The following is a 22,540-nucleotide window of genomic DNA, read 5'->3' on the forward strand; positions in this document are numbered from 1 at the left end:
GCTGAGAGTTTACACTCTTCGCGTTTACCGCGTTTACCATGGTAACGTTGCTTTCTTTCTCTCGTGTTCTGTCGCTCTCTTTCGCGATCGTTCACTCGGGACCCAGGATGTCGACGCACGGGATTTGCCACTCCTCCTCACCCACCTTTACCCCCCTGGATATAATATAATAGTTCACCGTAAAACTGGCGGAAATATCTTGCGGTTGTTGACCTCTGTCGATATATTTCGAATCATTACTGAATTATAGCTGTTGAGAATATTTTTCGAATGTTTCCAAAATTTCCGAAAAAAAAATTGTTTTTTTCGTCGTTTTTTTCCGGCCTTCAAAATTTCCGGAAATTTTACATGTCTAGGTGCGGCAAAGTCGCTCCCACGCCACTAGGCGGCGTTTCGTTGCGTCCGTCGAATGCGTGCGGTTTTTACGGTCACCGTCGTCACCGTTGCCCTCCTCGGCCTCTTCTCCGTAGCCAAGGGCCTGTTCTACACCGCACTGCAACGCGCTTTGCCCTTTCTGGTCGATGCCACTGCATTGTCCCAAGATGTGTTCGACAGTCTCCTCGTCGCCGCCACAGAGCCCGCAGTTTTGGTCTTCTCCATAGAGCTCAAATCTGCGTCTCTGGGTCAGTAGGGAGCCCGTTCGAGCCTGGAACAGCAGCTCGCTGGCTCGGTCTCCCCGGTATAGTGTGGATAGGGTGCTGGTTCCTTCTTGTGTTTCCTGTACAGTTGGAGGCTAGAAATCTCGATAGGTGGCGCAAGTTACCGCCCGATTCTAAATAGTTTGCTCAAGTTATTTATCCATGTGAGTTCGGCATTCGTTTTTTTTTTTTTTATCGTTTAGCGGTTTGTTGAAGCTACCGACGCCGCCAACCGCCGATAACGCACGTACGCACCTTTGCAAGTAGCTACGTCCGCCGCTTGGAGACTTTACTGTGCATAAAAGACATCGAACGGGAACTAACGCGCCCTGTGTGCTTTCGATTCGGCTGAAAGGCGCGCGGCTCGCTGGGCTCGTCTCTCGCCTGTTCTCGGCCCCTGGCCGCCATGTTTCATAGGGAACACGCTCGAAACGGTTTTGCGGAAGGCAGACACGGTGTAGCGTGTTAAGTTTACACAGCACCTCATGTGCAGACGAAAAACACAGATGGCCTCGTGTAAAACGAACACGTTTCGACGTGTCCGCTATGGGACAACGGTTTACACGTCGGGCGTGTTACTTTTGCTAACAGTGTAGCCACGCGCCCCGATCAGCTTGTGCTTGGATTCCCCCATGGGGGTCACTCTTTGGGATGGGCAGCCTCTTAGGAAGTATGGAGCTATCGTGTTCCCTCGGTATTGACAGCAGAGTGGACGCTATGCTTGTTTTAGGCCAATCGGGTCTCCGGGTAGGATCACGTGACTACAGTCTCCAAGCTAGAGATAAGGCAGAGCACGACACCAGCCTGAAGGCCAAGGCCACGGATAGCATCCACTGCACGATTAACTTTGGGTCAAACTTTTAAGAGGTCATAAGCGACAAATCCTTTCATTGTTGGGTTGCCCCTGAAGTTAAGCCTTTGAGAGGGTGGCCCCTTTTGGCCTTGAAGGAGCTGCACTTTTCATACTCATTTCTTTTTCTTTTCTCTCTCTAAGCTGAAAGCATGGAAGAAGGCGCGCAGCTGCCGGACCAATGAACCGAAGGCTTTTTTTATCCCTCGACTCCTCTGTCTTAGCGCGGATACGGCAGGAACGTGATCATGTGGTAAAGGTTTCACGGATGACTTAGTAGCTTTTTTCGACCTCAGAATGTCTGCTTCCCGGCCTAGTTGCTTGTGTGCTGTGCTGCGACCAGCGGGGCTGCCGTACGTTTCGCCCGCGACAACGTATTCGAGTGTACCAAGATTTCCAGTGTTTGAAAAGTCCTACGCGTGTATCGGCAACAGGGGATTTCTTCAAAAAAGCCCAAGGAAGTTATGTGATGTGCTTAGTGTTCGGTTCGGCAAATCACTGCTTCGGCCACATCGTGTTGAATCTTCACGGACCCCTTTTTTTTTCATTTTTGTGTTTGTGTGGTTCTGCAGTGCCCGTGTCGACATATATATCGGATTACATATTTCAAGTCCGGTATTTTCATCGTAAGTGCACTACAACCTACTCCTTTGCAACAACTGACCGTTCTGTTCCGGATTACCTTTAGAATTAGGCAGTGTCTATTTTCTATCAGCCGGGAAAATAATTTCCCCGAAATTCTATCGGCAGTCGCCTGCCATTAGCTGTATACAATTATGTGACAACTGCAGGTGGAATACTGACCTTCTTATTCTCCTGGCGTTTTGTGAAAACACGTTTTTGTCGATACACGTTTTGTAGACGCGTTTCATCGACACTAACGTTTCATCGTCACTCGTTACGCAAAATGCACGCTGTAGGGACATTTTGTCGCGCGTGTGTCTCTGAGGCGCGTGCTCACCGACCCAGCCGACCCGTTCGCGCCGCTTCGTGGTGACAGTCTGCGGCGGCTCATTATAAAAATGTTAGCCCACCTGTCCCACCCATACACGTCACTTCGCGGATACATTCTGAGGCGGTTCATTACTAGAAAAGAAAGGAGAGAAGCTAAAATAGAAAAGCTAATTTGAGCTGTCGATGAAACGTCGTTCGATGAATTAACGGCGACTGCCGGTGGATATTCGTGGAAATAAATCTACGGGCTGCTGGCAGAATGGACACTACCTAAGACTCACCCTTGCTTCTTGTTTGCTTAGTAATCTTTTCAGTTGTGTAAAAGCTTCTTTGTACGTCTTCAGATATCACGGATTGCTTGCAAGTTTGTACTTGTTTACGGAAAGGCTGTCTAATAAACTTCTATGAGATTTGAAAACAATACCGTGTGTCCGTTTACCTGCCTTTTTGCAATCACCGGGGCGCATACATTTTTTACTGTTTTCCTTGATGTCTTAAATAGTTTTATGAAGTTATGAAACGGGCGCATAAAGTGGTGTAACCATGCACCTTTGAATCGGGTGCATCTGTGTTCTCTTCGAATTCAGCGAGTGTAGAAAGAAGTGTAACAGTACACTATTGAACGGGGTGCTCCTGTGTTCCCTTTGAGAGCAGTAGGTGTAGAAAGGGGAGTAATTGTACACTATTGAGCGGGATGCGTCTGTGTTCCCTTTGAGTGAAGCGGGTGTATGAAGAGGTGCAATGGTACACCATCGAATGGGGTGCACCTGTGTTCCCTTCGAGTGAGGTTTCTGTAGAAAAAGGTGTACATGTGCACCACACCAACAGGTGTGCACGTACTCCCATATTTGGGGTGCACTTGCATTCCCCAAAGGGTGTAGTATATGTGACAAGAACTTACACCCCCTATGGGTGTACCCCATGACACCCTTTTTTTTTTTAGAGTGAATGAGTCTAACGTAAGGCCTAACGTCAGGCTAGCGCATACCCGTGTCCCACCCTTACCGCTGCAGCGCCAGCAGTTAAGCTGGCACTTTAGCAACGATGACGCCGTTGCTAAGGGGCCACATGACGCGTCGCCGCCAATGGGAATTTAGGTGCCGTTTCGCTGCTACAAACAACGCCGTCTTCGCTCCATGGGGCAGTTAATGTTTTCACATTAATAAAACAAATATTCCAGTAGCATTCCCTTTGTCGTGCACTTACACCCCAAACATAGTTTGGAGTTGTGACGTACAGCAATGTTTTTCTCCGCGCTTGAAAGGGGTCCAAAGTTGGGAGTTCGATGTCAAGAACACTTGGTCATGGAAATGACGTCACACAGCTAACACCGGCCTCCTAATGCGGAGTCGGTTTGAGCATGCAGTCGACCATTTCAGCTCACATGCTCTCTCCTTCACATTCGCACCGTTTTCAAAGGACCCCACGACTTTGACGTCGCCCTCTACGCCATCCTAGAGCTCGTCCCTGAGGGATCGTTTTACACCCGTCCTTGAGATCATCCTAGACGTTGACTTTGACGCCGAGGAAGTTGAGGACACCGAGGAAGTCGAGGACGACGCTCTAGGACGTCGCACTCGCCTTCGTCTTTGAGGGCGTCGTCCTTAGGATCGAGCCAGAGGTCGTCCTATAGACGTCGTCTTAGATATCGTTCTGTAGAACGTCGTCTCTACGTCGTCTTAGACATCGTCCTTGAAGTTGTACTTGACAAATGCTATCGCAATTCATAGTCAACCGACAATAGTGGTTTCTGCAGCAGTTTCTTATCTGCTGGCTTGCTCGCTTTAACGCGACACGCTCCGTCGCTCGTTCGTGCTTGATTGAAACGGCGAAAGACGCGGCTCCGAAAGCCGTGATTCTGCAACCTTCGCTCATCGCTCTTGACAGCGGCCGAGCGCGCGTCCTCTGAGGCACGGGCACTTCATGCGACTCTCAAGCGCGAACCCCCCCCCCCTCCCCCCCCCCCAGCCCCCCCCCCCCCCCCCCAATCTCTCATTTCTTGTGCGACCCACATGTAGTTCTAACGAAATTTGTGCAGCGTAGTACACCTATGAACAACCAATTGTTTTCTTTTTAATGCGGTAGAGTGCTTTCTAAATGTAATCGCGAATATGCATACACCATGAAACGGAAAACATAGCGCCCAAAGGCGAGAATCTATCCGACAGCAATCTCTGATATTGCGCCTACGGAATCTGGTTCTATCGAAATCAACAGTTCACTCGGTTAGGGTCAGCAGGGACGTCGTAGAGAGACAAGTGACTTCAAAAAGGTTCTCTTTTTGTGTGGCCGGGGGTTTCTCTGACGTAATGCCCTCACCACACGCGGGCTTCGTCAACAGTTTTGCTGGTGTTACCTCCTTACAAACAAGTTAGAGTTGGCCCACACCAGAGGTGGGCGCTGAGGGTGCGCAAAAAGACCAGATCCGCGTCAGTGTCTGCGGATGTGCTGTGATGACAGCAGCGCCATTACAGCTACGTGACGTCATAGCCGCCTGCTGCCGTGTAGGAAAGGACTATTAGTGCGTGAGTTGATCAATGACGGCGGTGGTCGTCAAGCGCACCCTCGAGCTCTGAGAGATTACGCCAGGTCTTCAATAACCTGGGAGTGTGTGCAATTATGCTACTGAAAGAAGGCGCGCGACATCAGCGCAAAGAAAAGATTGAGCACCAGACATCTCAGGTACTCGTTTGTGCTAAGAATTGTAAAATATTTTTACGCAAGGTAAAGATTCCAAAAGGAAACTCTTCAGATTTTTAAGTCCAGAGTTTTAACCTATTGAGTACCTACCGATTTCGAGCGTGTCAAACTACCCGCTCCACCTGACACCAGTAAGAATGGCGATATAGAAAGAGTGCCGTGAATGTTCGCATTACGTACCCCTGTGCTTACGTGGTGCGTCACTAACTTGGCAACATTGTGTATGTTTCCTAAAATATTACAAATTTTTATGCCAAATGCAGTTTTTTTCTTTTAAGAAACGGTATTAAAGAATAAGTCTTCGCTTTATAAACAAAAAAAAAACAGCAGAAAGTCGATCTGCAATATCTAAAAATATCTCATTTGTATTTGATTGTTCCCAAGACTTACCTTAGATCCACTAAGTTTGCAAAATAGAGCTGTTATCTGATCAAGAAAACCCCAACAATGAAAACTATGTCGTCCCTCAGACAAAAACCTCTCTGAAAAAAAAAAAATATATATATATAGATATATATATGAAGGTACAGCAAGGCAAGAATAGTATTGCGAGTTTTAGTATTGCGTATGCGAGCAAACGCAAGCACTGAGAGTAATCTTTGGAGAAGTTGAAGAAGGGGACAAAGGACAAGCAGAAATCTCCACACAAAAATCTCTAAACACTGCATGGAGATTTGTGTTTTTCCTTTGTCCCCCATCTCCAGTGAATATTATTGTTATTCTTGTCCAGCTCGCTTGCACCTTTGCATTAATTGCATTACATGAGCAAGTACAGTGCGTTTGCGTTAGTATTCCGTAAAATGCTGGCACTTTAAAATAGTAGGCAGAAGATCGCCTAATTGAAGTTTGATTTGAAGTCCTTCTTTTGTCAAACATTTTTGTTCGTAACGATAATTATTTTAGGTAGTAAAAAAACACATTTGCAGATTTGCTAAGTGCGTTATCTGCACAAAACATGCGATGATGTTGATAAATAACGTCATACGTCACTTTTAACACTACACATTAGGTGCATTTTAATAATAAATTGCTTAACCCTGTTTACAGCTTCCAAAACCACAACGGTCTAATAGGTCGCGACCGCTTCATTTGAGACATCAAGATAATCTAATTCCCTGAACGCATGTAATAGACGAACGACGAGCAGTTAAACACTGTAGCCTGTTTGAGACTCTTAATGGTGCCCCGCGCAGGTTTCTGAAATCGCCTAAATATGGCGAATAACTCACTTTGTTGTCTTTAAACATCCTAGAAATTCATAGATCATTACAATACGCGACCAATTTCCCTATTAGAAATGCACTCAAAAATTACAACACACCAAGGTCATTTCCCGCGATTGGAGGATCATGTTCCGGAATTAGGACCATTGTCAGCCGATATCAAGAGAAGGATTCTGGCGCTCCACCCGGTGGAACCGCGAAGTGATATCATGAATGCGCGCGGCTCGTTGCCCATACATCCCGGACAACGATCCAATGCTGCGATCCCGCACTCGAGAGCTGACGATCAAACACATCACTCCCGCAAAAAAAAAAAAAAATAGTGCGCTTTTTTTTAGGCGATTATTGCAAAACAGCGTTCATTCTCCGCAAAAAAAAAAAGAAAAAACTTGTGATATGATTTTATCATCTACAAACGCATACACATTGTGTAACAACAGCGCTTGCAATCTCAACAAAAGGTCACGTTTGCTTTGGTAACACGTCGTCCTGGCTCTCGCAACCATGCTTCTCCCATCATCGGGTTATTATTTATGGATTTCTAGGATCCTTGGAGCCCACAGAGTCAGTTATCGCCGTATTTAGACGGCCTGAAAAACCACCTCAGGGCACCTTTGAATGATATGCGATGCACTGTCGTTCTTTTGGTCAGGTGTGGATTAACACTACTTGTTCCAACCTCGTCAGACAGCTGACGTTCTAAAGCATTGGTTGCAATAACAAACGACGTTCAGAGAGCAGCGGTGGTATTCAATGACCGGTGTTTCTTAAAGAATTAATCCTGGCAAAAAATATTTCCAAAGAAAGCAGAACGACAATATTAAGTTTGTTACGTGTGAACATCTTTAATACGACTTACCGCCATGAAATACCGGTAGAATAAGCATGACGGCGAAAAGTACGAGCAGCTTGTTGCTCATATTGCGATGCATAATCCCAATCTAACGGGAACGTCCTCCTGAAAAGGAAACGAGAGCATAAATATAGCCCCGAAACTCAACAGCGCAATTTTTTTCTCGGAATGAAGAGGAAATGCGCTCAAAGGAAAGCTACCGCGAAACATTAATGGTAATCGATTTTTATAAAAAATTCACCGTGCACTAAATATTCACCCTTTTATAAGTCTACTAAATATCTCATCAAAATAGTTATTTTCTTTTGAGAAAAGAAATTTTAAAATATACGCGTCAAAATCACAATTTTTCGCTCTACTGGCAACACTGAGCAGCGGCGGCATTGATTTTGACGTCAAATAATGTATCCAGGAGTAGACCCTTCCTCCTCGTTGTACGTAGAAATCAAAAGTACGGGACGAGACAGTGGCGTCACGGTGCAGCTCCGCTCAAAAGCATTTCGTATTGAACATGTCCAGACTGGCTTAGACTTTCTGTGTATAGCAGCGAACCTTAGCTTCTAAGTTTGACTTACCTTAGCACAGCGATACATTGACGGCAGCAGTCGGCGCTAACTTTTTTTACGCGGGACCTCGAATTCGAGAACACAGACCCTCTGCATGGTCCGGCAAAAACCGTCGCGATCATCTCAATTCCAGCAGGTCTACTCAATCCGTCGGCAAGCGAAGAGCAATATGTTAACACTATGTGAGAAAAATCTTATCCCACAAATGTATCATTTACTGGCTCTGATGAACGTCGTCTTATAGTGATTAACAACTTCCGCGAAGACAAACGCTTTGGAGAGGAATATTCCACAGCAGATACAAGAAAAACGTGGATCGCTTTGCCGCCGTTTCCGCTTACAACTGCGGGACACACGATTGAAACCGAGATCCGAGCAACTCCACGGGTCGAATGAAGTGAAAACACGCACAGAGAACGCTGGACCCCCGTCACGGCCGCGAAACACGGCCGCAAGAAGGCGCAGACGACGCGAAGATGCTGCGGGCAGAGTTCGGATTCGGTACAGCCTCACTAAACGCGGACGCTGGCGTTGGTGGCGTTGCCAACCACTGGCTTCCAGAGCTAGCTTCCCGTGCGGCCTCCCGCGTACCGGTGTCGCACGATCTCAATAATGAGGTCTTGCTAGCTTTGAGCAGAGCCGTATATGTAGAGAGTTTTGCCATTCGTTGTGAAGTATATAGGAGACAAATGAGGAGGCGCCATTGGCTGAAAGCGGGCCGGGCGTGTTCCAGTGCGTCTTCAGGAATTCATTGCGGAGGGCAAGTTCGTCTGCTCCTTGCGCAGGGGGGTAGCGGTGACGTCAGAACGCCGAGCCCTGATTGGCTGATCGGGACCCCCTATCTGAGCGTCGTCTGCTCCTTTGCAACGTCGTCTGCGTCTTCTTACCTTTCCTGCCACTTTCGGAAGTGCAGAGGCCAGATTCACGAAACGATCTTACGCCAAAAATGTGCGTAAGTCAAAACTTAAGAACAAATTCGTATTCGCGAAATGAAATTTTCCTAAGTTTTGCGCAGGTTACGGCGAAATCCTACGACAGCTCCGAAGCTCTCTTACGCACTTCTTACGATCAAATCAGCATGGCCGACAGCGTCACGGTCGTGACGACCCACGGACGTTTATTTTTCTACGTGCGCTTCTGAAGCGTCCCGACTTCAAACAGCAAGAAAAAAGTAAAAAGTACTTGAAACAGACCACGACGAACGAGAACGCTCGATCCACAAACACCCGGGAAAAGCTCCAACGACCACGATTCCACCGAACGCGACCAAGCGAGCACGGCGGTTAGGCTTAGCAGGCACTCCGCGACTCGGCGACCGTCTGCCCACGACCGGCTGGTGTGCTGAATGGAATATGCCCGCGCGACCCTCGTGAAGCCTTCCCGTATTATACTTTGATCGCTTACCTCAGTTTTAGATTAAGAGGTAAATATCTTCATCTTGTTACCTCCTTGTTTTCCGCGGCAACGGTGACTCTCGCCGGTGAAAAAGCGGTGAATCTCCGACAGACGCAGGAAAGGTAAAGCAGCCATCGCTTTCACTAGCAGACGTAAAGCAGACGACGTTAACTGCGCCAACCCGCTGACGCCGTTAAAGAATGAGGGGTCTCGCCGCACACGAAAGGAGGGAAAAAGTATTTGGGAGGGAAACCTGCGGACACTAACACGCTCACTCTCGGTTCTTAGCAAACAAACCTCGGCGCCTCGGGACAGCTCGCCAGTGAGTCCTTTGACTTCCCTCCTTGATGCGCGTCTGCTAGTTTTTAGACAAAAACAACGTACCGCACGAGTTATTTCGTCTGCCCTCTCTGAAAGACGAAGTCGAGCTCGCTGGTAAAGACGTGCACTTCCGAAAGTCACAGGAAAGGTAAGACAGACGTAGACGATGTTGCGAGTAGACGACGTTGCAAGGAGCAGACGACGCTGAGATAGGGGGTCGCGATCAGCCAATCAGGGCTCGGCGTTCTGACGTCACCGCTACTTCCTTTCTCATGCGCAGAAGATGAAAATGAGCCCACTTGCGAGGCGTAATAATACCCTGGCGGTGGTCGCGAGAAACGAACCTGGGCTTTGTTCCAAATCTTACCCAAATGAACCCGAGTTACTCCGATGGGTCGTGTCACGTGACAACACAGATTGAAGAACGCTGGCCCATAGAGTTATTACAATAAACGCTAGAGGCTCAGCTGGCGCTAGTGTCTATGGGACTTCCGGTTGCAAATTGCAGCAGACAGCATGCAGTCTGCTTTTCCAGCCTTCCTGTGTATTCCTATGGGAAAACGCGCGCGAATTTTGTCTCGTCGCCGGAAAACAACATTAATAACTTTTGTTATTTCGGTTGTACCGGGTAGTATGTATCTTCATTAATATTGTGAAAGTGTAATTGCTTTAGTTACAGCATTTTTCCTTTACCACTGAACGATGTTAAACTTCGCTATATTTCAGGCCCAAACCTCTGTTCCATGGCAGGTATGTAGAAACGAGCGACGATTCTAAGCAAAATAACGATCGAAAGGAATGTAGAGTGTGTTCAAAGTTCGCCAGCATTCCGCTGGTGCTTATATATTGCTAATATGCCTGTCCTCTCACTATATGAAAATGACCCCGTCGCGCATCTCTACGAGCGGTTACAAAAAAAAAAAAAAAAAACGTTTGAAACGTAAAGAATAAAGTACGTGGGCTACGAAAGGTGTGTCTTCTTATTATTTCCTATGTCGGGCAGTTTTTATCGCGCACCTGTTCTCTGGGTTCCCCCTATTTGCAAAGATTTGGAGCGTGCGGGTGATGATTTGAAAACAGAACAAGCATCTTCGCACATATTCATGAGCAGAAAGAATAAAGCAGTACTTATTTATTGCAAATAGGACTATATTACGTAACTTTCAACTTATTTTGATCGTCTGCAAGCACAAGGAGTTACTTACCCAGTGTTACTGCGTAGTTCTTGCCGTCTCTCTTGGTTTTCCACATGTCGGTCGTTCTTTTGGCACGTATATCCCCCATGCTGCAAAGCGTCGACGCCGTGTTCGCGCTAACAGTGTCCGACAGTGCACATAAATACACGTACGAAGCGGTTTTAACACCGTTTTTAATGCCGCGAATTTCAAATAAAAATGCTGTAACTGACCAATTATTTCGTGTGCGTGACTGAGAAATGTTCCAATGTGCCTAGTACGTACAAATTATTCGTGATATTTGCTCTTATAATCGAGCGCAGAGAGAAAATGCACTCGCTTTTTCCCATAGAAATGCATTACCGGAAGTCAATTTCTGACTGCATGCTGTCTGCTTCAATTTGCAACAGCACACTGGCGCCAGCTGAGCCTCTAGCGTTTATTGTAGTAACTCTATGCGCTGGACGCCGGTAGGTTTTGGGATGTTAAAGTACAAAACCCTTACCCTGGAGTAAGATCAAGTAAATTTTGGAACACGGCCTTGATAAGTGCATCGGAGTAACTCTCGGTGACTGAAAATATGGTACACGTGATATTTCAACCACGGTCATCTAAAATCATGGTGGAAGAGTGCGACTAGCGGAACGATCGACATGATCCGTACGTGCGCCGAAGGACGGTAATCTGCCTTCCGAGCGGTCACAAACTGTGCGAGCAAAACAGAGTTGAACGGCGCATTCATTACCGCTAGGGGATTCTTTTCGGCTCTTGGTTGTCCAAGAGAGCATGTCAAGCGCTCTTTCTGTGTCTGGTGCACGCCCTGGCTTTGCCCGCGCCTCCTATTGACCAAACTCTATGTATACACCGCTCTGGCTTTACGAGCTGGGTCTGGTATGCGATGGACAGAAAGGTGTTGGTGGTGGTGGTGGTGGTGGGGGGGGGGGGGGGGGGGGGGGGATGGACACTCTGCTGGAGGGTACAACAACAACGCAAAGAAATGCAGCAGAGTGCCACATCACCGGTTTCCGACCGACAAGTGTCTGCGATGGAAGTGGGCATGGCCAGTGCGACGCCAGAACGCCGGTTCTCAGCGTTCGGTTAAACAGTTCGCACCGGATTAGTGAACAAAACCTTCGATAATTCTACTCTCGAGTCGGCACCTAAGTCCACATGTCGTCGAATCGCGAATGCGACCTTAAAAAACATATGCAAATAAAACAGATAAGCAGCCTGAATGGGTAAAGTACGTCTTAAAATAAAGCAAAAACCAACGAAATATTTGCAATAATACTTAAAAAACAAGCGAGCTGGTGATGATTCATGGTAATAAAACCCGGAAGTCAGGACCACGGAAGGGGACGAACACAACAACGTTGTGCTGGGTTCGTTCCCTTCTGTGTTCCTGAGTCTCGGGTTTTATTACCAAGAAATAATTCTAGAGCCATATTTACCGCGCGAAACGAATTTGTAGTCAGCGTCCGCGGGAGCCGCCGCTAATCACACGGTAAATCTTTGCGCCACCACGCTGCGCCGCCGCCGCCGTTAAGTTACGCCGGAGCCGTTCAACCCGCCGCTGAAGTGTCCAGAACCAGAGGCCAGATTCATAAAAAAACCTCTTATCTACGACAACTTAGCTACGAAGTTCGTAAAATTACGATCATCGTAAGATGAGGCGAGAACGGTATTCACAAACGCGTTCTTAAGTGAGAGGAGGAAAGTTACGACCTCTTACGGAGAAACGATGACTTCCGGTGCTGTTGCTATGGCAACGGCGTCTTCGGCAAAACGAGCAACCAATTAGAGAGCTAGGCATAGTTCGGAGCACGTGGATTTTTAATAACAAACACAGGCTAACCACTCGTTGATAGACAGCTCTGTGTATGTCTTGTCCTGTCTGTGTGTAAATGTGTAGTGTTCAAGCTGATTCTCATAAACACGGGTGGCCTTTCCACCACCGCTTGTCTGGGGTTCGTGTCCGTGCAGTGGTATATCGACGCTAACACGATTTAAACGCTTCGTTGACTGCTACAAACTCGATCGCTACGAAGTCAACACAACTGTCATCGTTGGTAAAAGCCCCGTGCCAGTCGTTTGCAAAGCGACGTAGATGGAAACAAACCGCCGCGGCGTTTCTCGCGGCCTCGGAAATGCAGGAGTGAGCCGACGTTAAAAAAGATACGTTTGAACTACGAGAGTGTCAGCAAGAGTCACGCAAATACTTGTTTACACTTGGAGCGGACGCGTGCGTTTGATCGAAGTGCTGGATTCAGACTGCGTTTCGGTAAGCGCTTCGGGACCGATCTTCTACGATTGCAACTCGATACTGACGTGGCACTCGGCAAAGAAAGGTTGGACCGGCATCGCGTAGCTCCCACAAACTGATATAGCTCGACAGTTTAAAATGGCATACTAATAACAAAGTGTACATACCGTGTTGCGAAGGTAATCCATACGGCGTTTATTTGAGCTCTCTATCACACAAAACGAGGCGATAGAATCGAGGAGTCCCTTTTCGACGACAGCGTTCGTCACCGCTGCCTCGGAAAACAAGGTGATCGAGGTGATAAGGGGAACAGGTTGACCTCTGAAATTTAGTTCAGCTATCAAACTATTCATACGGGGAGGGTCCACAAGGGTCGCGCGGGCATATTCCATTCAGCAAGCCAGCCGGTTGTGGGCAGACGGTCTTGGCCAAGGACCGTCTGAGCAATGCTGAGCCGGAACGGGTCGGAGTGTCTGCTAGGCCTATATATTCTGCCGAGCTCGCTTGGTCGGTGGGATCGTTGCCTTTGTTGCCGTTTCCGGGTGTCTGTGGATCCAGCGTTCATGTTCGTCGTGGTCGGTTTCAAGCACTTCTTCATTTTTTTCTTGCTGCTTGAAGTCGGGACGCGCAAGAAGAGCAGGTAGAAAAATAAATGTCCGTTGGTAGTTGCGGCAGCGCAACTGAGCGACGTTCTCGGCCATGTTAATTTGATTGTAGAAAGTGCGTAAGACAGCTTGGGAGCTGTCGTAGGATTCTGTCGTAACCTGCGCAAAAGTTACGACAATTTCGTTTCGAGAATACGGATTTTCTCTCAAACTTGTCGTACGCATTTTTTTCGTCGTAAGTTCGCTTTGAGAATCCGGCCTCTGAACCCCCACGCCACCGCTGCACGCTGAGCATGGCGCGCCGCCGGATGAACGCGCCTCTCCGTGCCGCCGCCGGAACGGAAGACTCCGACGACCCGCCGCTGTCAGTTTCTTACAGCCACGCTGGTCTATCACGTGGTGCTTGCGCCCTTTTCGGGAGCTTCTAATAAGCTTTCACAGTTACTTCGCAATCTTTTTTTTTTCCATTTAAAACGAAGATTAGTAAGTCACTTTTAGAGCCCAGAGGAAGCTCTCGAAAGAGCGCAAGCACCACGTGACTATAGTTGCCAGTCACTTGACCGTAGTAGCCACTTTTCCTCGGGCTCTTGCGGGCACTAACTACAAATTCGTTTCGCGCCGTAAGAATAGCCCTAACATATTTTGTTTTTCGCTATAAATTTGTTTTATAGCAGCTTGGTTTAAAAGAAGAAACAAGGCCCAGAAAGACCGAAGCATATTTGTAATATTTTACGACGTATATTTTTGTTCGAATATCAACCATAATACTGAATTAATATTTTTTTAAGCCAGAAAGAAACCAAAGAAATATTGAGATGGGACGAGCAAAATAAACAGGGAACAAAATCTCAGTTGCAACATGGATTTTCCAATGCTTTGACATAGCACCCTCGTAATATTCGTTTTTTTTTTTCAAGCGGTGCACTTTAATATAGGTTTAACATGACAAAACCAGAACTGTGCAGGTTACCCGCAAAAATAAATAAATTCATTTACTCGTTACTCGCTCGAAAAGTAACTAAATACTCTGCTCGTTACGGATTCTCAAAAAGGAACGCGTTAGTATACTTCGAAAGTAGCGAGTTACTTTTCTCGTTTCTTTGACAACAAAATACACAACTGCTTTTGCATCAGGGTTCGTTTCATGGTTCGTTGTTTTATTTTCGGTAGTCGTTGCTCCTAAGCAGCTGCGTCTCGAAGTTTCCGCCAGGTACTGTTCCCCGTTTTCTTCACAATAGACTTCCGCCGACACTGGTTCTATACTGACGCGCGCGAAGGAACGGCAATGTTGTGCTTCAGGAAGACCAGGTGAAACTGGGATACTCCTTTCACTTTTGTTCTCTCTGCTTCTAAAGTTCGAAGTTGACTATGGGTTCTGTGCCTTAATCCGCGTTGGAAACGTTCAGGTTTACATACGGTCTGTACACGATTCTAGAAGCTTCAACCAACGAACCTTACTGTTTTCTCTGGGCGAAAGACATTCCCAGCTGTAGAGTTCGACTGACGTGTTCAGCAATAAACGTTGCTATACACTCATACTATTTAGTTGTTTTACGGGTTGCCCACTTGCCGGTGTCGCAATAGACAGATATTCAGGTTGGAATTAAAGCTAGGTTGTGTATACGTTGTTCTACCCGTTACTCCTCAGAAATAACGAAATACCATTACTCGTTACTTGACCTTTAAGGAACGAAGTACGTTACTCCTTCCTTTTCTAAAAAAGCAACTAAATAGGTTACTTGTTACCGAAAAAAGTAACTAGGTAGAAGCAAGTCGTTACTAGTAACGCGTTGCGTAGATGTCTGGACAAAACGCCCGAGAAAGCAGGTAAAAAACGAAACAAAGACTGAAATGTCAGAAGCATGTGTCGGCTTTTTTACCTTAAGTATCGTTTTTTTTTTTTGTCATGATAATATATATAGCACCTCGTTTGGGAACTTACAACCAGTTCATTAACATGGGTTCTCTTTCTATTTCCTCGGCTACCCGAGTACCCCCTAAAAAGATATAGCGCGTGAGTATACGCAATCGTTATTGCTAATTTTAAGATATAATTAGATTTTTTATTTGTTGGAAAGGCAAAAATACCCCACAGGAATAATATAAGAACGTAGCTCAAAAAACCCACCTACAGCAGTCCGTTATTCAAACTAAGAGTGCTATGAATACAATATAACGAGCGTATACATTGAACTCCAGGCGCCTCTAACAGCGCGGCATTGCGACCAAAACTAAAACAAAAGTGTTGCAATATCGAGGAGAACTTACGTAAGGCTTTCTTGCTTCAAGAATCTTGAAGTGGCGATTGCAAGTCTGAGGTGGAGAAAGTTTGCTGGCTTATTTATATCCCAGGTTGTAGGCGTGTTCCTCGCAACGGGCAGTTCCGTGCGAATTTTCCCCCCAATGATAGCTTTGGAAGCTGGTGGGAGGAGACGAAAACTGCATCTGGGTGATTCCACGAGAGATCGAACCAGCAGGTCCACTCAACATTTTTATTTTTTCTGCTTTTTTATACGTGATGTGCACTCAAATGAATCGCACGAAACGGAACTTTTTTTGTCTCGAAACCGCGTTTTCACTACGAGAAAAAAATGTTTCAAGATTGCGCAACGGCCCGCTCCCACCGCGGGCTGCATTATGTGCTAACTTTGCGGTCCTGTGGAAGGCAGGCAAAGAGTGGTACGCCCAAAATGTTTCCTGTTTCATGTAACACACCAAAGTTTAAGTCAACCTCATGCAAATATTGTGTGTTTAATGGATTAAGAAAATAGATAAAAAATTCCTAACTTTGGACCAGGTGCAACAAACAGACTAACTTTCAGGGCTTCTACCTCAATCTGTATGGCATTAACGAGTTCGAAAGCTACACATAATATAGGCCAGGGCATCTAAATTATTGGTCAGAAATATGAGCTTCCGATAAAAATATAAACATAACAAGAAATTATTTTGAAAAAACACAATTTAAAAAAAGATACTCGTATTGAAAAAACAAAATAAAAAAAAAACGGTCTCGATTTCATTAAACCTTTCGGGTACAACTCTCCTTAGGCCAGGCAAAAAGAAAGTGCAAAAACATGTTGCATCAATTGCTTGGTACAAAAATTGTGACCGGTCAAAGTGGCGGTTGCAAAGTGTCTTGACTCCTGCGTTTTTCGTTTCCCCCGCTGCTAACTTTTTTCTTTTCAAAACAATTGCAACTTTTCCTTTTTTTTTAGTTACCAGTAAGAAAATTTATGTGTTGTAGCTTGCTGTCAGAGGAGATATCTTCCAGATATGTTTTTGCTCGTGGCTGTCTACGGACTCATGAAAGTTTACGCTCATGCGTGCAAGGTTCTGGTGGAGAACCAGCATATCACACTTCTGTGTTCGCATCAGTTTTGTAGCTGCCCCGGGCACTTGTGAAGAACAAAGAAACACGAAACGATGATTCCTGTTTCGGCGCGCGCCGTAAGCGAAATACGAGCTCCCACTCGGTGAACCATTGCAGTGTGTGTCTGGAAAAAAGGACGGGGGGGAGGAGTTCTTCTGTTTGAGGGGTTGTTCTACAGTGCCCGTGTCAACATATATATCAGATTACATTGTTCAAGTCCGGTATATTTAGCGTAAGTGCGCTGCAACCTACTTGGAAGAATTCACCGTTCATCTACGGGTACTTTTCGAGATAACCTCTAGAATCCCCTCTGTAATGCCTTCGGGCCCTGAGGGAATAATAAATGAAATGAAATGAAATTAGGCAGTGTCTATCTCCTGGCAGCCTGGAGAATAATTTCCCCAAAAATTTTACCGACAATCGCCTGCCATTATCTCTCTGAAATATTGTCACAACTGCAGGTGGAATACCGACTATCTTTTTCTCCCTGCGTTTCGTGAAAACACGTTTCGTCGCAGCCTTTTCGTGGATACACGTTTCGTCGACATTAACCTTTCATCGGCATTCGTTACGCGAATTGCACGCTGTTGGGGAATTTCTTCACGCGTGTATTCTTGAAGGCCGTGCTCACCGACCCAGCCTACCTGTTCATGCCGCTTCTTAGGGAGTCTGCAACGGAAAATTACAAAAGAAAAAAAAGGCTATTTTGAGCTGTTTACGAAATATCTCGTGTTGATGAAACAATCTCTGGACGAAACGTTGTTCGATTAACTGATTGCACCGCCTGTGAGGGGCGACTGCCGGTAGAATTTTGGGGAAACATTTCGGCCGGCTGCCGGGACACTAGACACTGCCCAAGAATTATCCCGGTTTTTGTTTGATTTGCAATCTTCTCAGTTGTATAACAGCTCAGTAGTACTTCACATATTACAGATTGCGCAGATCATGGTGCGATTCCGAACAATGAAAGTTGAATGACAGCAGTCATTCAAAAGGCGTTCACACAAATTTCAATTAAACCGGAGAATCGTGATTCTCTTCGTTTTCTGTGGTTTGCGAGCGCACCTCGGACTTCCGGTGTTTTATCACGACTACAAGAATGGAGGATGACGCGAGTGACTTATGGAACTACGTCTAGCCCTTTTCTACTTACAGCTACGCTCAAGCATCACTTTCAGACGACTGAAATAGGTCCTTTTCGATATGTTCATTTTGGTTGTGCGGTGAAACTCAGGAATCCCTTCGTTGAATGTGCGGAGGAAGTAGTGTATCAAATCCCCTTAACATGCGTAAACAAGTATATAGGTCAAACCGTAAGGTGTATTAATGATAGGCCAAGGGAACACAAACTGAAAGTAGGGAATTATCGGGACGGTCATCTGTCTGATCACTGCCAAACTTGCAAGTGTGTGCCGTTATTTTCCGAGCGCAACATTCTAGCGAGGCGCAAGGAAAAAACTGTTAGGGAGATAGTCGAGGCAGATGGGATTAAGAAGGGTTGGGCAGGATGTGTCAGCGTGGCCTCAATTGATCTACTTGACAAGGAACGTGCCTTCCTCAATGACGCGGCCTGGCATCGGGTTGGCTAGTGATAGGGTAATATCAGAAACACGGATGGTATATAAGTGACGTTTCATGTAATAAAATCAGTTGTTAGTAGCTGACTGCGGTGTCTGATTTTCGTCTTTGTGTCCTTGTGTTTTGAGCCCTAAAATGTCTTCCTAGTTCCAAAACCAACCAGCTCAGCAATCTACTCGACTTAAATACACCGAGGAACTGCCGACGTCTTGGCAAGGTCATTAAATATGTCGACGACATGCTCATCGGAGCAAAAAATTAGAGTGAAGCAGTGAAAATCTACCGTGAAATGCAGGAAATTATGCGAGCAGCTGGCATGGTGATGAATAAGTGGACGCCAAACTACAAGGAGTTACAAGAGTGCTTCACTGAAGGGGAAGACGCGATTCTGAAATGTCCTCTAGAAAAAACTACCGAAACGAAAATCCTGGGCGTAGTATGGGGCACATCTGAGGACACCCTTAAGATTTAACCAGAAACTGTCATAACTTTTCTAGAGTTGCGGGTCAACACAAAGATGTTCATTCTTCAGGCGTCGGCACGAATGCTTTTGATATCATGGGCCTATTTTCACTATTCACAATTAGAGAAAAAATAATATTTCAGAAGCTCTGGGAGCAAAATATTTCCTGGGACTTTGATGTTCCCGAGGACGTCAGTAAAAAGAAGTTCACCAACTTCAGTTACACGCCATACCACGTTTCTTATTTCACGAAATGCGAGGATTTGATTGGTCCAACGAACTGCATGTCTTTACTGATGCGAGTCCTCAAGCCTACGGCGCCGCACTTCACATTCGATCAGCGAACGATGGAGGAAACATCAAGACTCATTTACTAGTAGCAAAAGGTCGAGTTGCTCCACTAAAAGGCAAACTCTCCCACGGTTAGGAATGATAGGAGCACTCATCGGAGCGCGGCTTTTGCAGTACGTCTAGAAAACGTTTGATACACATGACTTAATTTGCTACTTGTGGACGAATTCCATGATTTCCCTGAAGTGGATTCAAAGGCAACCGCAGCGCTGGGAAACGTTTGTAGCAATCCGTGTCGAAGATATTCAACGGCTGAAGGTTAATTCCCACCTCAGATACTGCCCTGGTAAGGATAACCCGGCCGATGTACTCACTAGAGGGATCTCTCACGAAAAACTGAAGATTACTCAATCATGGTGGGAAGGCCCTCCGTGGCTCTAGATACCTATGTCCGAATGACCAGATAAGGAGAAAGCACAAGGGGAGCAGGAAGGTTGGGTATCCACCGCAGTTGTACTAGCTAGAACGAAATATTTTGAACCACTCCTTGATCTTCATCGCTACAGCAGCTTGCGTAAAGTAATCAGTTACTGCTTGGATACTTCGCTTCAAAAAAAAAAAAAAAACTGCTCAGGAGAAAAGTGGTCAGCGAATCACCTATCGGTGGACGAAGTAACCCGAGCAGAAGAGTGCTGGATAACAAATGCTCAAATCAACTAATTTTTAGAAGAGATAGCGTTCATACATAAAATTGAAAGAATAAAACACGGAGGACAAGCACAGGACCAGGGTGTAAGATAGACAGGTGGGGAAACGGCCCATGGAAACCTACCGCAGCGCCGTGACCGGATTGTGTACTCGTCTGCTTGCGGGTGTCTTGCGGGTACCCCCGATTTGCGACAGATGGCGCTGCGGCGAGAAGAAAAAAATTGGAATCGAATTTGCATGGAACTTTATGGGAGAGTGCGCAAAATAAACTGAGAGCACGGCAGTCCTCCATTGAAAATCCACGAGAAACCTTCTCCGTCAGTTTAACCAGTCGCCAGCGTTCGCCCACCTGGAGTGAGAGTTCGCGGTGCTCCACATAGATGGCGCCACAGAAAAAGAGAAAACCGAGGGGGACACAATTCGGTCGCTCATTAGGCTCTCGTTTCACCACCTGTCTATCTTACACCCTGCACAGGACAACCACTTTCGTCTTTGTGTTTTTGTGTTTTGAGCACTAAAATGTATACTAAGTTCCAAAACCAACTAGCCCAACAATCTACTCGACTCAAATACACCGAGGGACTGCCCACGTTTTGGCAAGGTCATTAAATACGTCGACGTATTCAATGACTAGCCCAACAACAATAGCGTCACTAGCTGAAAAAGGGAGAGTAAGTCAAAGCTCCAAAATAGCCGCGCTTAATTAATTTCTCTATTACAAAGAAGTGTTGCGAGTGGACGGAAGACTCCAAGAGTCGCAGTCAACCGAGGAAGTAAAGCATCCTATCATTTTATCAGTGGACCACCGTCTAACCGAGTGGATGGTCTCAAGCGCACACCAATGAGTTCTGCAAGGAGGAGCTGCTGAAACGCTAACGGTACTACGTGAAAGATTCTGGATAATTCGAAGGAGGCAACTGGTGAATAAAAGTATACACAACTGTCCTAGAAGCTCGTGATATCGGCTTAAGCCTCTATAAGCACCTACAGCTCCTCTAATTACAGGCCGTATCAAGCCAACAAACCCTTTTGAGATAGTAGGAGTAGACTTCGCAGGTCCAATTTACACCAAAAACACGACACCTAATAAAGATTTTATAGCGCTCGTTACGTGCGTTGTGACAAGAGCGGTCCACCTTGAAGTCGTATTCACTATGTCTCTCCAGACGTTATTAGCACTGCGTCATTTTGTTGCGTGAAGAAGTCTTTCAAAGGTAATCTACTCAGACAACGCACTGACCTTCAAACGTATGTCTAAGGACATCACGGAAGTATGGACTGCCTTACGCCATTAGGACATTCAAGACTGCGTTGCCCATCATCACCTTTCGTGGAAATTTAGTTTTGAAAGGGGCACCCTGGTTTGGAGGTTTTTGGGAAAAATTGGTGCGTAATGTAAAATCACCCCTTCGAAAAGTTCTTGGACGAAGTTCTCTAAACTTTGAAAAGCTCACAACGGTGATACAAGAAGTCGAAGAAGCGGTGAACTCACGACAGTTGACATTTATGCGCTCAGAGCACGACGAGCCGAGAGATTTAACGCCAGCTTATTTCTTGATCGGCAAGCGACTAACAGCCCTATCGTCATTCACAGAAGATAAGCTAGAAGATCGAAGATGAGATATATTTTCAAAGCGCTGGAACTACCGACAACGACTAGTTGCACAGTTTTGGAAAAGATTAACGACTGAGTATCTTCTTCAACTTCGTTCAGTACACCACGCGAAGCCACAAAAAAAAGAATGACCTAAAGGTCGCAGACGTTGTGATCATTCATCAACCACAGCGTCGAAAAACGGTTTGGAAAATAGGACGTCTAACATGAGTACAGCCTAGTCGAGACTCCCATGTCAGATCATGCGATGTGCAAGTGGCAAGCGGACAAGTCATGCCACGACCTGTGCAACTAATTTATCTACTCCAGTTGCCTCGCTGACCCCCTCGGGCGGTAGCCTGTTGAATATTTTCAACAGCGTCCAATCCAATGAAAGACAACGAGGGGCACGCCGGCAGCCCGAGCGGGCACGAGAAAACTGCTCGAGGTGCTCGCTTCCATTCTACTTTTTCTTTTTTGTTCGCCACACCACAGTGTAATGCTCAAACGGGTCTTGTACCATAAAACTCTTTTACCATAATTCAACACCTGGAAGATCGTCTAGTTATTTAACAGCATCTTCTAATCCCATGTCTGTGTCTTTTCTGCAGTCATTTTAAGACGTCGCTTTGGCAGGAATAGGTGTTCTTCTATTTGATGTTCTGAAATAAGAAACTTGACGCTCACGCTAGAAGATGGGACTGGGAGTGAAATGTACACTCGCTAATCTCGTTCAAACAGTTCCTTCAACGTTATAATTCGACAAACTTATTGCCCAACTAAGCACCCCGAAAGACATATGTTATTTCTGGAAAACAGGGAAGAGAGTCACCAATGTCAGGGTAATAATGTTCGAAACAAACCGTGGTCTCCTTGATTACAAAGCCTTAAAGGGATACTGAACCAAAGAATTTACTGCCCATATTAAGTGGCGCACGTTCTTTTCACGAGCCAGCAGCCGCCGGTGTGAGCGAGCACACGCAACGAGAA

The 22,540-nt window shown here is 46.1% G+C and overlaps 1 protein-coding gene across 1 annotated transcript in view; it reads right to left on the minus strand.

The window, feature by feature from the left end:
* Positions 1-352: 352 nt before the first annotated feature.
* LOC115311230 (regulator of G-protein signaling 3) overlaps positions 353-22,540 on the minus strand; it is a 26,725-nt gene continuing 4,537 nt past the window's right edge. Inside the window, exon 3 of the mRNA XM_042286798.1 lies at positions 353-591. Within this exon, the coding sequence (XP_042142732.1) occupies positions 353-591 (239 nt within the window). The remainder of the gene's footprint in view (positions 592-22,540) is intronic.

This window comes from Ixodes scapularis, unplaced genomic scaffold (genome assembly GCF_016920785.2).
Source record: "Ixodes scapularis isolate PalLabHiFi unplaced genomic scaffold, ASM1692078v2 PGA_scaffold8__174_contigs__length_109621045, whole genome shotgun sequence".
Taxonomy (NCBI): Eukaryota; Metazoa; Arthropoda; class Arachnida; order Ixodida; family Ixodidae; genus Ixodes; species Ixodes scapularis.